The 17,410-nt window shown below is 45.6% G+C and overlaps 1 protein-coding gene across 1 annotated transcript in view; it reads right to left on the reverse strand.

Annotated features, from left to right (window-relative positions):
* The window catches only part of col4a6 (collagen, type IV, alpha 6), a gene marked incomplete at its 5' end in the record, with an annotated part of 116,749 nt that overhangs the window by 35,461 nt on the left and 63,878 nt on the right, over nucleotides 1–17,410 (reverse strand). The window contains 11 exon segments of the mRNA XM_084327701.1: nucleotides 4,903–5,010; nucleotides 7,116–7,190; nucleotides 7,394–7,457; nucleotides 7,781–7,959; nucleotides 8,707–8,829; nucleotides 9,679–9,822; nucleotides 9,963–10,133; nucleotides 13,625–13,783; nucleotides 14,477–14,695; nucleotides 15,210–15,317; nucleotides 15,778–15,849. Coding sequence (XP_084183827.1) covers nucleotides 4,903–5,010; nucleotides 7,116–7,190; nucleotides 7,394–7,457; nucleotides 7,781–7,959; nucleotides 8,707–8,829; nucleotides 9,679–9,822; nucleotides 9,963–10,133; nucleotides 13,625–13,783; nucleotides 14,477–14,695; nucleotides 15,210–15,317; nucleotides 15,778–15,849 — 1,422 coding nt within the window.

Below are 17,410 nucleotides of genomic sequence, written 5' to 3' on the forward strand. Positions count from 1 at the left end.
TGAATCCCAACAGTCCGACCGTGCCTTCCCCACCGTGCCAGAACATCTCACCACTCTGTACGCCCAGAGTTCCATTGAGCTAACTACCGGGGAAAAGTGCAGTCTAGCGAAGCTCCTGCAAGACTACGGCGACATCTTCTCTACAGGACCCACTGACCTAGGCCGTACTAACCTAGTGCAACATGACATTCAAACCCTGCCAGGTGTCCCAGTGAAACAACACCCCCGCCGCATGGCCCAGGAAAAACAACTGAATGCTGACCAGCAGATACAGCAGAGCCTCGAGACTGGACTCGCCCGTAACAGCCACAGCAGTTGGGCCGCGCCCATTGTCATGGTACGCAAAAAGGACGATACTTATCGTCTCTGTGTGGACTACAGGGCTTTGAATGACTGTACCATTAAAGATGCGTACCCATTACCTCGTATTCAAGATACTCTGGACACCTTATCCAGCGCCAAATGGTTCAGCACTCTGGACCTTGCATCTGGCTATTGGCAGGTGGAACTAACCCCCAGAGCACGCAAGGCCTCAGCATTCTGCAGCAGGAAGGGGCTCTTTGAGTGGAATGTCATGCCGTTTGGGCTATGTAACGCCCCAGCAACGTTTCAACGTCTAATGGACCGCGTCCTTGCTGGCATGCAATGGGAGACCTGCTTAGTATACTTAGATGACATCATTACACTGGGAAAAGATGTACCAGAAATGCTGCAGCGGCTATCCCAGGTGTTTGACCGACTGCGCCAAGCCAAGTTGAAATTGAAACCAGCAAAGTGTTGCCTGTTCCAACGGCAAGTAGCCTACCTCGGGCACATCGTCTCCGAGCAGGGGGTCGCTACCGACTCACAGAAAGTCCAGAAAGTCAGAGAGTGGCCTACACCATCCGACGTCAGTGAGGTCCGCCAGTTTGTAGGCCTCCCGTCATACTACAGACGTTTTGTAAAAGACTTTGCTGCTGTCGCTCAACCTCTACATGCCCTGACCAAAAAGTATGCCCGTTTCCACAGGACACAGGAATGCCAGGAGGCATTTGATAAACTAAAGCAACTACTTACCACTGCACCTGTCCTTGGCTACCCCCTTGATACCGGGGACCTCATTCTAGACACAGATGCTTGTGACACTGGAATCGGAGCTGTCCTTTCTCAGATGCAGGACGGTGAGGAGCGTGTCCTGGCAAGGTTACAGGGGCCCCTTTATCTCCAGAAAGGTGGCTGGTCAGTGCAGGGTGGACGCCTGTGCATTTGCCTGTTACATAACTATGCATCCTGGTCCTCGCTGGATCATATGGGAAAGGACACAGGTGTCTCACACTTGATTGGTCAGCCAGCAAAGACACCCTAGGGTGGACAGTATATCAGACCATCTAGAATAGAGGGAGGGGAGCTCCTTGGCGACTCTGCTATACACTGCATTGCTGTCAACAAGCTTGTGTGATCCATGGACCACCCGATAATTCATGTAATTATGCTTTCTGATTATTCAATAAATACCATACATGATGTTTGAACTCATTGTCCTGTGTCTAATATTCGATATCCTTTTGTCCTGATTGAGGAACACCGAAATCTCCCCACAATAATAATAATAATAATAACAATATTGCACTTCACTGTAGACCGCAGCAGCGACAGAAACACATGGCGAATGCAGCCGTGCATTCACTGCACATGCACTGCAGGACAACGTGTGCACTGCCCAACATCCGCGCTGGCCCAACTATATACAAAACGATATATACTCCAGCGACCAGCCGGTGCAGGAGGCATTCCGCTGCATGGTCCCTTGCCCGCTCGGCGCTGCTGCGATGGTGCAGGAGGTTGCCTCGCTAGTGGGCTAGTCGCTCAAATATACATCGTTTCATATATAATTGCACCAACACAGATACTAGGCAGCACACACACCGTCCTGCAACACATGCACAGTGAATGCACAGCTACATTCGCCACACACCTCCATCGCTGCTGCGGTCCACAGCTAAATGCAACATTATTATTATTATCATCATTATTATTGTGATTACTGCCATCAGTGACTGATCACTCAGTCACACCTGTGTAAACAAACATCGCCTCGCCCGAAAATTGTTTTGACCCACTTGGGCAGACACCTTTGAAACCACTGTCCACAAACTCTCTCTCACCCCCCCACCTGTACGTGTTTGAAAGTGTCTCTGATCTGTCCATGCATGCATGCACGCACGCACGCACACCACACACACCACACACACCACACACCACACACACACACACACACACACACACACACACACACACACACACACACACACACACCAGTGGCGGCTCTACCACTAGGGGCGCTCGGGCGCCGCCCCCCCTCAGCTCCTACCCTGGTTATATGAGAGAACAAGAAAAATAAGTTTTTAGTTTTTTGTTTTAAAGCCCTATAAATAATATAAACATGTTTAAAATTAATAATATTTACTCATTTTAAGTATGTTTGTGTTTCCAATGCACAATATAACGTTATTATATTAAAAAAGAAATACTCGTTTTCTTGAACAGGAAGTGACGTTTTTTTTTATTTTTTCGTATTTCTCGCCCGGGCTAGAAGCGATAGCGCTCTGAGTGCGCGTCACAGTTTGATCGCTGTCTCCGTCACAGCCAATCAGTGCATACGGCGTTGTGCGTTGAAATATGACTATTATGTTGGAATCCGAGCGCGATTTGAAGCGGTCTAGCCAGCAGCGTGAACTTCCGTGAAGAATTTCCAACATTTCGCGGAGACGCTCTCTGATTGGCCGACGCCAGTATTTTTTTCCATGGCAGAATTTCACAGAGACGATCTCTGATTGGCCGAATCCAATTTCTAATGTTCCAATTCTAGCTTCTAGCTTGGTTCCTAGGTTGGTCCTAGGTTGGTCGGTGGAGATAGTTGTGTTGTTGTGAGATGCATGCAGCTGTTTGTCTTAGACGAGCGTGCCGTGACTGCAAGTTCTTTAGACTGTTAAGCTTAGGCACTCTTTCAAAGTTGGTTAAGGTTAGAGTTTGTCTTAGAGCATGGCGATAGAACGCCAGGTAGTTTGCAGTCTGTTCGAGCGGAAATGGACAAAGGAATGTACTTGTTGAGTGTTGTGCTAACGTCGCGAGCTCAGCTAACACTTGGCTAACAAGCTATATGGCGGATTATACACGTTTATCAAGCTCTCCTGCCCTGGACGTTTCAACTAAACAGTGAGTCTCTCTCTCTCTCTCTCTCTCTCTCTCTCTCTCTCTCTCTCTCTCTCTCTCTCTCTCTCTCTCTCTCTCTCTCTCTCTCTCTGTGCTTAACGTTAACGTTTGTAAATCGTTTTTTTTAGGAGCAGTACTACTGCTGGCCATTCATGAAGCGAGACATTGCTGATTGTTTATTTATTTTATAACACAAGACTATGACTACCAACTACCTAGCCAGCCGTGTATCAATCTTGGATGCAATAATAACGTTACTTACCACACTGACTATGTCGATGGCTCATTGATTTAACTACTGCAGCTCTCTCGGATTGAAAATACGTGGATTATGTCTTGTTCAATATCGTCTATGTTTGAATGAATGAATGAATGAGAACTTTATTAACAGATTGCAGAATGGGTACAATACAGTACGGCTCAATACACACAATTGTTAAGGGGATGCAGACCAGAGAAAGACGTTTGTCTTGTTTACATCAGGGTCCCAGATTTTCGATTCATATCGATAGTTTAATAGCTAGCCTTAGCTCGTTTAACAATATGCAAAATATGTGTACAGCCCTGTACTCATACTGAAGTTATTCTTGGTATATAATAGGTCTGATTGTGTAACGAATCGATTCCACGTCGCGCTGTGTGTGAGAGAGAGAAGGAGAGAGGGAGAGATCTGCCTGTGTTTGTAGACGGGCGAGTTTTGTTTCTAACTTTTCTATTTATATATTGTGTTTCAAGTTGTGAATTAGAGTCTAGACTATACTTTATTTGACTGGTTGTGTGTTGTTGTAGTAACAGCTGAGCGACTCGTTCATAAGAGCCGATTCATTGCCGTGAGCGTGAGTCGAATCGCTCACGTCTTGCCATGAGTCTTGCGTGGTACAGTACTGTACTGTACAAAATATTTGGTATAGCGCCCCTAGTGGCGAAGTACCCAGCGGCCGCCACTGACACACACACACACACACACACACACACACACACACACACACACACACACACACACACACAGGTGAGACGGCCCAGCGCCGCCTCCCTCCCCCGCAGAGCAAGCTCTGGTGCGGGTAGATTATTCTGACAGCCCCGCCTATTGATGACCATTTAACATATTGGATATATATCGAAAATGACCAAACGGACCCAATTTCATGACATAATCATCAACACAGCCATCATTGTACACAGAAACACAAAAGAAAATAGGCAAAAAACACAAAATAGTCGCTAAGGGGGCAGAAGAGTAGCTAGCGTGAAGGTGGTGGTATGATATGAAACTAGACAACCTAACCATACAGGTACCAAGCACGTCATGCTAGCATGCTGGGAAGGGGGCTAAATAATGCTTGGGCAACATTTTGACATGGGAAAAGAATTGCAGGGCCACACTGAACAGACGCCTCGACTGACCAGTAGGAGTCGATGTTGCAATGACCAGGACTCACACCCCCCTTTTGGCTTCCCACAAATTGTGTTCATAGGGACGGCTGACCAAGCCGGTGGCACCGCTGACACCGGGATTTGAACCCTGGGTCTCCACAGTGGTAGGCAAGTGCTTAGACCTCTACCCTACCAGACGCACCGATATACTGTATTTTAGTGTGGTTGTGGAAGGGTTAACCTTTGTGGTGTGGCACCTTCTGTATTGTTGCAGTGAAAGGGGTAACCCTGTGGTAGTGTGTGGTAGTGTACGGGTTAAAATATGTTCTCTCTCACCCTGCAGCCCAGGTCTGCCTGGGTCACCGGGAGCTCCCTTCGCTCCAGGATAGCCTGAACCTCCAGGGTAACCGTTGTCGCCGGGGGCGCCGTCGAGGCCACGACCACCTGTGGAGAGACAACAACCAATCAGAGGTCAGGTATTCATAGCTTGGGTCTCACCGCATTAGACATGATGCACAAGCCAAGGGCAGGAGTTTGAAAAACGACCATTGTGACCGTAATACTGTGTGCATATTTCTTAATACAATATGTAGATCAAATTAAAGCCATATTTGTTGCCCATCCATTGCCGTTCCAGGCGACAAAATCCGCTCAGCGGTTCTCGAGTTACATGCCGATATGTGAGGCGTGCGCCGAAGTACACGGCAGAATAAAAAAAAAAATCAAATACCACCCGCGACTCCAGAGGCTCTACCTCCGTCAATCATTTGGCGATCTCGAAGTAAGCACAGGTGCAGTGCAGAACAGAAACGACGAGAGACAGTTGTTGATCTTATCCTGGTTAAATAAAGGTTAAATAAAATAAAAAATAAAGAAATCTTCGAATTTGAGCACTGCTCCTTTTAATTCGAGTAGCATAAGGATACGCACGTCACACAGTGGACAAAATAAAGGGGAGAAAACAAGTCTCCAAAACACGCTATAGCACAAACACATAAACTGAACTATATAATAAATGGGGAAAGCAAAGGGGAGAAAACGCGGTCTCCAAAACACATCACGAAATAAAACACGGCGGGCGATGGTGCTACATAAGCACACAATAAAGTTACACAATCGATAAGGCAAAGGCACGGTAATTAATATACATGGCGAACGACCTTGGCAGGAGCGGTTTACTCACGGATAGTCTGGCGATCGACTGACAGTGTTATGGTAACACGGAAGAGCATATAATGCCACCCTAACTAGCCACACCAGGTGCCAATGAATGCAAGTCAATGAGTCAATGAGGAAATAGTTTTCTGCAGCCTTTTTTAATTTTTAATTAAAATTGTTTTACCAAAATCGCTCCTAATCACTCATTTCTGAACAGGTTTTTATGGAATTTGGACATGTACTACACAGGCTAGACTTCAGGCTATGGACCCAGCGTGTTTTTTCAGCCATACCAATTTTTTTGGAAATACTACTTCTGGACTACTAACTACTATAGAAAAACGTGAGTAACACGTTTTTCTACAACTCAAGTTCAGACCTATGTTACTCTATTTCATTAGCACTAAAGGTGCATTTTCTTTATTGTATCAGAACCTTCAGAATGTCATCTTTCAAAAGAGACCAGGCTCATGCATGTGCTATTATAAGTATAAAGTATAGTATTTTGGTTTGCAAAAAAAGTATGAAGTCCTCAAGTTCAAGTAAAAAAAATTCCACTTTTGGGGGCGCCTGTTAAGAGTCACGTGTACATTGTATATCGTTAATGCACTTTACTGTTACATTTGCAATTGTTCTCCCTTCCCCAATTTCGTATTGTCCAATTCTACCCTCCCCTGTCTCGAACGTTGTTAGGCCATGCCTCCCACTGGTCGGCTGCAATGTGGACGAAGCCTTGCATCACGTGTCCCCTCCGGTACACGAGGAGGCAGCCGTCGCATCTTTTCACCTGTACAGCGCGATCTCTCAGTGGCGAGGGTCTGCGTGGGAGGGGCACGCCGCCCCCGTTGCTTCCTGATTCTACTGCGCAGGCGCACCAACCGACCTGTAGGAGTCACTGTCCACAGCGTCCGATCCCCACCCACCAGCTTCCCACCCCCTAATACTGCCAATTGTATTAGTATGAACGACCAGCCAAGCTGGTAGCAACGCCGAGAGCTGGGCTCGAACCCAGCATATCCTGCGTTGGTGGCGAGCGCCTTTCCCACTGCGCCTCCTAGCCGCCCTCGTTGTTGGTTAGATGCCAACTTCTTTTAATTGTACTGTACTTTTGCAATGACAATACATTTGAATCTAATAAAAAATTGTATCTAAAACATTTGTAAAGATGAGTGCAGCACAGTAAGATCTTACAGGGTTGAGTATATAGTTATGATCAAGACACAAAGCATGACTATTATAGGTCAAAATAATAATTTTGTTATTACTTCTGAGACATGGTGTTTTGGGCTGAACCAAAGGCCTTCACCAGCTCAGTATGGATTAACTAGAGAACCAGCAGAGGTGAGGGAGGGGATGTTTGACTGTACCACGGCCCAGTACATGAGCCTTACCTGGGTAGCCTGGGTCTCCCGCCTTGCCCTTCTCACCGATGGTTCCAGGGTAGGAGTAGGAATCTCCTCTTTCACCTGCAGAAAAATATAATAAATACATGCATGGATGGATGGGTGGATGGATGGATGGATGGATGGATGATTGGATGGATGGATGGAAATATGTGTGGATGGATGGATGGATGGATGGATGGATGGATGGATGGATGGAGGGGTGAATGGACAGGGGGATGGATGAATGAATGGATGGATGGATGAAAAAACGTGTTTCCACTGACCTTTGGCACCGTGCCGACCAGAGCCTCCAGTTTCACCAGGATAACCAGTGCCACCGTCATCACCCTGAGTATGACAGTCAGAACACGTAGTGTTAAGAGATTTATTGTGCGTGTGTGTGTCCATGCAGAGACCATACGCATTGTTTTAAAAAATGCACATGAACCTCTGATATATATGAATTTAATAGGTGGATTCCAATACATTTTTGAAGTGTGTGTGTGTGTGTGTGTGTGTGTGTGTGTGTGTGTGTGTGTGTGTGTGTGTGTGTGTGTGTGTGTGTGTGTGTGTGTGTGTGTGTGTGTGTGTGTGTGTGTGTGTGTGTGTGTGTGTGTGTGTGTGTGTGTGTGTGTGTGTGTGTGTGTGTGTGTCCGTCCGTCCGTCCTCACTCTAGGTCCAGTAATGCCAGGAAAACCCAAGATTCCAGCTTCTCCCTTGGGTCCTGGGTAGCCGGGGGATCCCGGTCGCCCAGGGAAACCAGGCTGACCTGGCGGACCTTTACTCTGCTCCAGATCAGGAAGTCCAGGCAGTCCTGGACGACCAGGTGAGCCCGGGAAACCTTTGTCGCCTAGGGAAACAGACATGGTTGTTATAGGTGCAATATAGAGTGGGAGCCTTATAAACTGGAGTGACACACACAAAATGGCAGTTACAAGTGTCATATACATGTAGAGTGAAAGCCTATGCAATTCTATGGATACCCAAGATAATCCCCTTTACAGACTATCCCATGCAGTTTTGGATCCCTAAACATGACTGAAAAAACTGAGACTCTTGTTATTGTGGATCCAATAAGCCTAACTGTGTGATGATCTTAGTCCCCATAATAGCCATTTAATATTTTTTTCTAAGGTGTTCTTCAAGGTCTTGGTGTCTTAATGGGAAATTGTGGAGTGATCTTTGACCATGTTTATCATCTCCCAAAACTCATGGAAAATGAGTATTTAGAGGCAGGGTTTTTCTCCCCAGGGGGCATGCCCCCGGACCCCCCTGAGGGGAGCTGAGCCCCCCGCTGAAGTTCAAACTCTGGGGGACACCCCTTCATAATAGTTCTATCTATTAGGCTATAATGTGTTATATTACTAACATTAGTCATGTATTTATAATGAAACCAGTGATAGTTAGACTTTTTAAGCCTTCAGATGAAGAATCGTGTGTTTTGGGACAGCCAGCTGTGAAGTCAATCCAGGTCACTTGGTAGTGTGAATGTGATATACATCACATGCTAGTACTCCACCTCTGTTGTCCTTCAATGTACACAAGACTTGAGTATAACACCTTCAGGTGACAAAGTTTGTAGTCGTCCACTGTGTACCTCTTGGTCCCGGGAAGCCCGGCAGGCCATTGTACGCTCTGTCTCCGGGTTCCCCCTTCTCCAGGTACACTGATGGAAGTGGAAGGGACGGCACGCCAGGGAGACCGGGGTAACCTCGATCACCTAGACAACGCATAAACACACACACACACACACACACACACACACACACACACACACACACACACACACACACACACACACACACACACACACACACACACACACACACACACACACACACACACACACACACACACACACACACACACACACACACACACACACACACACACACACACACACACACACACACACACACACACACACACACACACACAAAATAGATGTCTTCAGCAACATTCTTTAGCAGAGACTCTTATTCGCGCCTTCGTCACCTCCCGTCTCGACTACGCAAACTCTGTTCTCGTAGGGCTACCCAGCAATGCCCTGAACAGGCTACAATATGTTCAAACCCCACACCAAGTCACCCCCACCCTCATCCACCTCCACTGGCTTCCAGTCAAGTCCCGCATCAATTTCAAGATCCTCCTCATCACCTACAAATCCCTTCACTCCCTTGCCCCCCCGGTACCTATAGCTGACCTCCTCCATCCCTACATCCCGCCCCGGAGGCTGCGGTCCTCTGACTCCGGTCTCCTCTCCATCCCCACCACCAACCTGCGGACTGTTGGTCCCAGAGCCTTCTCTGTTGCCGCACCCACCCTCTGGAACTCCCTCCCTCCAAACATCCGTAGTGCTACATCCCTGCACTCTGCCTGATTTCTCTCTTTTCTTTTTTACTTTGTTGTTAGGTTGTTCCCCGATCCACTTCCCCTAGATGCCCCCTCCTGTTAAGTGCCTTGGGTCTCCTGAAAGGCGCTTTATAAATCTAAGATATTATTATTATTATTATTATTATTACTTATGAATACCGACACATTGATATTACCATGCCGTACTGTATCGTACCTTTCGGTCCTGGGTATCCCGGGCCTCCAGGCAACCCGTCCAGTCCGGGTGTTCCGGGCAGACCTTTCCCTCCGTTGCGTCCGAGGCCTCCGGGACCGCCTGGCATTCCGGGGAATCCCACAACCCCCGGGAAACCTCTCTCACCTGATTGGATGTTTAAAAACAACAGTCAGCGTCATTCAACACAATGCAATACTTTCACAGTCGATGTCCTTTGGGTCGCCTCTGTCACATATAATGTCCATGGCTTATTTATGGGAGTCCAATGACTGAATCCACGGTACCCTTTCTGCCCGGTCCTCCTGGGCTGCCGTCTCTGGTGCCGGGCCCTGGGGTTCCGGGGGGTCCCGTGGGCCCTGGTGAGCCAGGGATGCCGGATCCTCCCGGGGTTCCCTTCATCCCAGCAGGCCCTGGGAAGCCTGGGTCTCCTCTGGCTCCCTTCTGGCCAGGGTAACCTGGATGGACGGACGGACAAAATGGACAGATAGACGAATGGAGGGAAGGAAGAATGCAGAGAGAGACACACAGTTATCAACTGGTTCCACTCTGTGCAGCACTGCTCAGACACTCCAAAACAGGGATGTGGGAAATACAAACAAATGTTCAGATTCCCCCCAGTTGATATCACGATTAAACATGCTCAGTTATTATCAGATGAAATGGCTTACAAGACGGATGGCTATGTCTAAGTCACAACTGCCTGGAAGCTAGAAGAAACATAATATCCAGCATATCTACAGATCCAGCTCTTAAAAATCGCACCTATACTGCAAGGGCGCCTCGTTAACAGCACTGCCAGGTTAATGGTGCATGATTACCGCAGTAGCAGTGCAGAGCAGAGCTCAGGGTCCTGAGAGCTGCATCTGTATCAAAGCCTACCCTTCGAATGGTTCTTTCTGTTCCTTACATGTTCCTTACACACTTACCTCGGAATCAAATACACAACGTTCATCACAACAAGTAATACACCAAAACGGTAGAAAGCAATACATACACACTGTAATGTGGCAAACAAGGAGACAATGTACATCCTCATGTCCAGTCACATTGTTTCATTGCCTATGTTAGGCTGCAATTGCACTTAGAACAGGGAAAGGAATTAGAGGTGCACCGATATCAATACTGGTATTGGACATTGGTCGGTGTATCTGTGTCTGAGAATTTCCCCAATGCTAAAGTCAAGATACTAAGAAACATGTAGAAATCAAAGCAAAGTGAGTTGATTTCCTGCATTTTAATGCATGTTGGATCTCTCTGATGGAGGAAAATGGATTACACATCTATATCTATAATCTGTGTCCAATGACCTCAAACCGATGGATGTTTAGATTCATAAAGTTAATAAAGTAACGGACAGAATGGGCTCGCGACGTGATTTTCAACAGAATATAGCGGCAGTCAAAAATGGTCAATATCAAGCAAAGGACTGGTTTCGGTACGTGGTATTGACGAGGATTCAAAACAAAATGCTTGTACTTTGTCTTGCTGCTGGTATTGGTGCACCTCTACTGCGGTGACTGCATGTCTTTCAGATAGAGTATGGAAAGCTGTTATGCCTCGAGAGAGAGATCAAATTGTTTTGGATATTCAAATATATATATATTTTTTTCTCCATCAAAATAATACGGTGCAATGTTCAGATTTTATGGAAAGATACAGGACAAACTCAAGTGCAATTCCAGAATCTATTAGCTTGCTGAACTGTAAATACCTAGAAAGCCTAAGGCTGTGATCACATTGGACGCCTTTTTGAAAGCGCCTGTGCCTTTTTTCTATTGTTATCAATGATTTTGTCGCCTTGCGTTTTTGAAGTGATGCTTTTTTGGGGCGCTCTCAGTTGAAAAACGTTCAACTTTAGCTGCGGAGTGCACCGACGTCAATGTCACCTCCTTGGTCAACCGGGGGGAGGGATTACAAATCTGAAGTATCTGAAGAGAAATCGAGAGCGGTGAATAACATACTGGTAATATTATCGAAAACGTATTGATAGTAGCCAACATTAGCCAGCATTAGCTAGCTATCAATGCTAACGGTAGTAATCTAAGTAACTTATGTAATGTTAGCTGAGGTAGCAAGGGTAATCAGTGGTATTGCTCATTGTGCACGTTCGATTCTCCATGTACACCGCCGTGCCTCGGGTTTGAGCGCAAGAAAAAGATGTCCAATCTGATCACAGCCTTAAGTCTCTTTTCTTTTCTAGGCTTCTAGCATACAGTAGGCGTCTAGAAGGTGTCTAGACGCATTCCTAGAGGGGCCACACAAGCAGGAGTTACTGCAGTACACACACCTAGCATAGGTTAGGTTTGAACAGGCTTAAACACACAAACATCTATGATTAGTCATGACCGCACAAAAAAAAAAAAAAAAACAATGACCAAGAAAGTCACGTTTATTTTGATTTTCTCTTTTCCATTCTCGACTCTCTTTCTCGACTGAGAGGTGCCGTGTTACACATAATGGGTTGGGAGGAGCAGAGGAGCATTTGGGGAGGAGGGGGTAGGTAGTTATGGCTGGTCTGGTCTAATGTGGGAGGATGGAGGGATGGAAGCGGAGGGATGGAAGCGGAGGATGGAGCAGGTGGAAGTTTGGGGGGCAAGAGGATCTCACCTTGGCAGCCTAGCAGAGTGACCCAACACCAAGAAGAGAATGATGGAGGAATAGGAGAGGATGGATGGAGATTATGGGTGGTGGTGTATAGGAAGGTAGGGAAGGAGGAGGAGGAGGAGGTGGAGGAGGAAGAATAAAGAAACAGAGGAGAGGGAGAGATGGGGAGAAGAAGAGATGTTTTTGGTGAACATGAACAAAAAGAAAACAGGCAACCAAATGTGTTTCAAATGAGGCAAATGAAGGTTTGGGAAAGCGACATACTGTGGGAAAAGAGGAGTGACCTATCTCAAACCTCGCCCTCCTTTCTCAATCATCCAATCACAACTGTTGCTGTCTGAGGAAAGCGACGGTTGTGATTGGAGAATCAAGAAAAGAGGGCAGGGTTTGAGATATGTCAATAAAGGAGAGTAGTGGTGGGGAGACGGGGTGGGGGGTGGGGTATTCACAGCTATGAGTGAACAAAAGAACAACTTATTTTCTTTTCTTATGGGACTAAAATGGAACAAAACTATGTTAACATTAAAGAGCAGCTACACACCAAAAACAATAATCTGTAGAGACTCCATCTGACTGTAAATGCAGTAGTGTGGCTGATCTCGCTACCCTGTGATGTAGGTTACCTTTATCAAAGCTACAAGATCTGCCAATAGTATATTGCAATAGCATGCATTAACCATTAGATGGCAATCTCTATGCGGACTTCATCAACCTTTATTTATACTCGAAAAGACAATTGAGGTCACCCTCATTTTCAATGTCGTCGGGACATTTCAATGCACACATTTCTACAATATAACAATAACAAATATTAATAACTATCTATATAGTATCAAATTAACATAGGCATATAATCAGCACACAGATTGATAGAACAAAAAACAATGCATAAATTGCAGATATAAGAATAGGTATAAAAGACAATAAAAGTAGTGCAATGTAAACGTGCAGACTCAATAATGGTACAAAACAAGCACAAAGGCACAATGTCGCTTGAAGGCATGTGAACCCCCCCCCCCCCCCCCCCCGGAACAGTCAGTCCCCCCAAAACACCCACACATCAATCCCCACCACATCCCCATCCAAGGCACACCCCCCGATAAAGCACGCCATGATCGAAGGAAAACACAAAACAGCCCGCGCGCCACTCATATTATTTTTGGTGTGTAGTTGCTCTTTAGTATTTTTGATTCTCCTCTGAGGTTCTGCCTTCATACATTGTATTGTTAAACAGAAACAACTGATACTTCATAAACAAGAGTCAACATCCAGAATTTCTGAAATATCACAATTTTAGAATTGTGAGTCCAACTTAATCCCAGACTATTCTAAGACCCCTCACCTGGAGATCCGTTGAATCCGCTGTTACCGGGCGCTCCTACATGCCCGGGAACAGGGCCTGTTGATGGGGCATCAAGACCAGGGAGACCAGGAAGACCGGGAAAACCGTCCGCACCACGCTCCCCCTTCAAGCCAGGGTAGCCGGAACGCGCATCCTCACCTTGGCAAGAGGAGGAATAAATGAAGTGTGTGGGGGGAGAATTGCTCTAAAATCTCCCTTCAATGTTAAATAAAGGAGACACATCCTGGATGTACTGTTTTTCCAAAAAGCTTATAATGGACATGATGTGACACTCAGGATTCCATGTTGGCAACATTCATCATTAGGCCAAAGTGTTTTGGTGGAACTTGCATTACACAGTTTTAGAATCTAAAGACACAGTATATTGACCTAACTCAAACCCTGCCCTCTTTTCTTGTGATCCTCCAATCACAACTGTTGCTTCCCTCATTGTTTGTCCGTGATTGGAGGATCAAGAAAAGAGGGTGGGTTTTGAGATAGGGACGCACAGATCCGATATTGATATCGGATATCGGCCCCGATAGGACTAAAATAGCTGGATCGGGTATCGGTAAAAGATAATAATAATATCGGATAACATTTTTTTATTATAATAATAAATAAAATAAGAAATAACAGTGTGTTAATTTGTTACATTTTGTTTCACTAAGTTAGGAAAGTAATGTTTTAAGTCAAGCCTGATGTTGCCTTGCACAAAAGAATGATCCCAGTCTCGGATCGGTACTCGGTATCGGCCAATACCCAAAGCCCAGGTATCGGTATCGGGACTGAAAAAGTCGGATCGGTGCGTCCCTAGTTTGAGACAGGTACATTTTCTTTCTCTCAACTTACCAGGGGCACCAGGCCCTCCGGGTGTCCCAGGCTGGCCCTTTTCTCCATAGGCCCCTGGTAACCCGTTCTGCCCTGGGGCCCCGGGTGTGGTCCCCAGCGTATCTCCAGGCAGTCCCTTTCCTCCAGGGCGCCCAGGAATGCCGTCTTTCCCCCTGGCTCCATCGTAGCTCTGTCCTGGGAGACCTGGAACTCCGGGCTCTCCTCTGGGACCAGGGAAACCTGTGGAGACCGGGGGGAGTAGGCAGGTGGTGGTGGTGGTGGGGGGGGGGGTTGAAAAGGAGGGACATGGCTCGATCAACGTTAAGGATAAGGCCAAAACCTTAGTACCAAGTATAAAATAATTTATTGTCATTATTTCAGTCACATCCATATTATGGCTACTGCTACCAATTTAAATAATTTTCATGTTTTTACTTGAATTGAAAGTGTTTTAATATTCTCTATGTTAGTAAGTGAGGTTCGTGACCTTTGGCCCCATGAAACCGATTCAAAACCCATACATGGGTGTCAATCTGAAAAGGTTGTTTTGTTCCTGAATAGTTTACCCTCTTGGAGACGTAGGATCGAGGTTCTGACCACCACCACTACAGACCTTTCGCTTTTACACAATGCCGCAATTCTGATCCGCGGCCGTTTTTCCGAATACACATTTGGTTTCATTCATTATGGTTTCATTCGTTATGGGATACCAAACGATCATCAGCGAGAAAAGAAAAACAACACACAGGTTTACCTTGTGGTCCAGGCCGTCCTCCAAAGCCAGAGTCTCCCCTGTCTCCCTTACCACCGTCGATTCCTGGGCGACCGGGGCCCCCCGCGAAGCCAGGTTGACCCTTGGGACCTGATGGATGGAGAGAGTTACCAGTGCAGCTCAAACCACTGCTGTATATTGCTTGCATACTGTTAAAACAGTAACGACCAGCCTTTGGGAGTCATAATTCCAACACCATTGATAACTAAACAAATAATATGTCAACTAGGGATGGGCATTATGAGTCATTTAGTAGTTGGGTAGTACTCTTCTAATAGACCTCTCGCACTTGTCCTTGTATCGTTTACCAGTAATGTTGTCCTTGATACTGCATGTGGGGTTAATGGTAGACAATATGTTACCCGTGAGAGGTCTGTGCATCATGAACAAGTACTCCAGCCAGAGCACATGTTCCATACCCAAAACATTCTGACGTTTCTGACAGAAAAGGTTTTTCAGTATTTCTCTAGTCGAGAAGGCGGGAGATAAAACTTGTGCTCCATCCCTATTGGTCGAACAATGAATCATCATATATGTGTAGTAGTAGTACCTGGTGGTCCTGGTAAACCAGGATATCCATGTTCTCCAGACTCGCCAGATATATGACAAGGTAGTACTTGGCCTGTTTCAGTCACATACAGGTTAACACAAAAACACATAACACGACAACAGTAATATGAGCATTTAACAAACAAAAAAACATTTAATTGCCTACTAAATTGTCTACTAAACTAGCTAATAATACACCTTTCTAGTATAGAACCTTTCTAGTATCATGTATATCACACACACTATAAAGTACATGGTGTTGGAGAATGGAGGCTTCATATACAGTGGCTATGCAAAATTACTATTCTAATATACTACTAGCTAAGAATATAACTTGTTACTATATGCATAGTAAATATAAATTTCAATAATTTTCACCAATAATAAACATACAAAAAGTATCATGTGTATTAAATATTATGTAATATTATATGTACAGCAGCTTGTAAAACATAAACAAAAATATTAAAACAATAAAAGTAAATTAAAAAAGGACAGTCAATTCATTGGAATGGATAAACAACAAATACTGTGAATGTCTTCCGCAATATGATTGTCTATTGCTTCCGCTCATGCTGTCAGTTTTCTCATGCATGATGTGCATTCATTTGGGGTTAATTTTGGTTTGATTATGAGAATGTTATTGTGTGTTTCTGATTGAAATGTAGTTAGTAGTTAACTCATCATAGTCAATGCCGGTTAGCCAAAGTTTCCAACATCAGAATTAGAGGAGTAACAAAGTCTAAACTGACAGTATTTAGCCTTTTTGGGATTGGTTCATATCCCCCACCCCCCAACCTTTATTGGTTCAAGCACTTAGCAGAGGCGGGGCTTAAAAAAACATGCACCAGGTTTCAGCAGCTCTGATTGGAGGAGAGCGAGAGTAAGAAAATAAAACTGAATGTGTCCACTTATTGGATGGGACATCTCAAAACACATCACCAAGGTCTGGTGGCTCAAAAGGCCCACGATTTAATGAATAGTCAACCCCCACAACATATCTGGAAAAACCATCAGCTGTCAATCATTAACTGACTCCGCCCCAAATGGAATCCCAAGGATGCAGGGAGCAAGAAAGCTTCCATTGGTTCCATCATGCTCAAATGATTGACTCTGAGCCAATGATGATTCTGGCCTGTTGTGAAGACTCGAGGATCCCAGCATTAATGGCTTTGAGGCATCCCATCCAATATGTGGTGCTTGGTGCTTGGTGCTCTGCTCGGATACTAAGAGCTTCATCTTGATCACCAACCTTCTATTCTAGAACATAAGAGATACTCTTGGCAGAATTCTAAAAGTCTTGGAAGTATTTGGTGATATCTGGCACCTGGGCCAGTTCCAATTCTATAAAAAGGAGTTACAAAATCCCATGTACTGTTTGATTCTGTCTTAACTCCTGTTCTGCAGCATCTCCAGAGGAGGAAGTAAATACCAGCCATCAGGCAAATGCTGGGAAATGATGGGTCTTGTTGATACATTTGTCAACAATAGTAAATACATTGAGAGGACCACAACCCTTGCTCAACACCACTCATTGTGTATTTTCTGAACTCCAAGCGTAGTTCACATTTGTGGTGGTGTGGCTAACTCGCCAGCGGGGGGACAGGTCCCGGGCAAGTTACTGCCCGGTGGAC

Source organism: Notolepis coatsorum (genome assembly GCF_963971535.1).
Source record: "Notolepis coatsorum genome assembly, chromosome: 13".
In the NCBI taxonomy this organism is placed as follows: Eukaryota; Metazoa; Chordata; class Actinopteri; order Aulopiformes; family Paralepididae; genus Notolepis; species Notolepis coatsorum.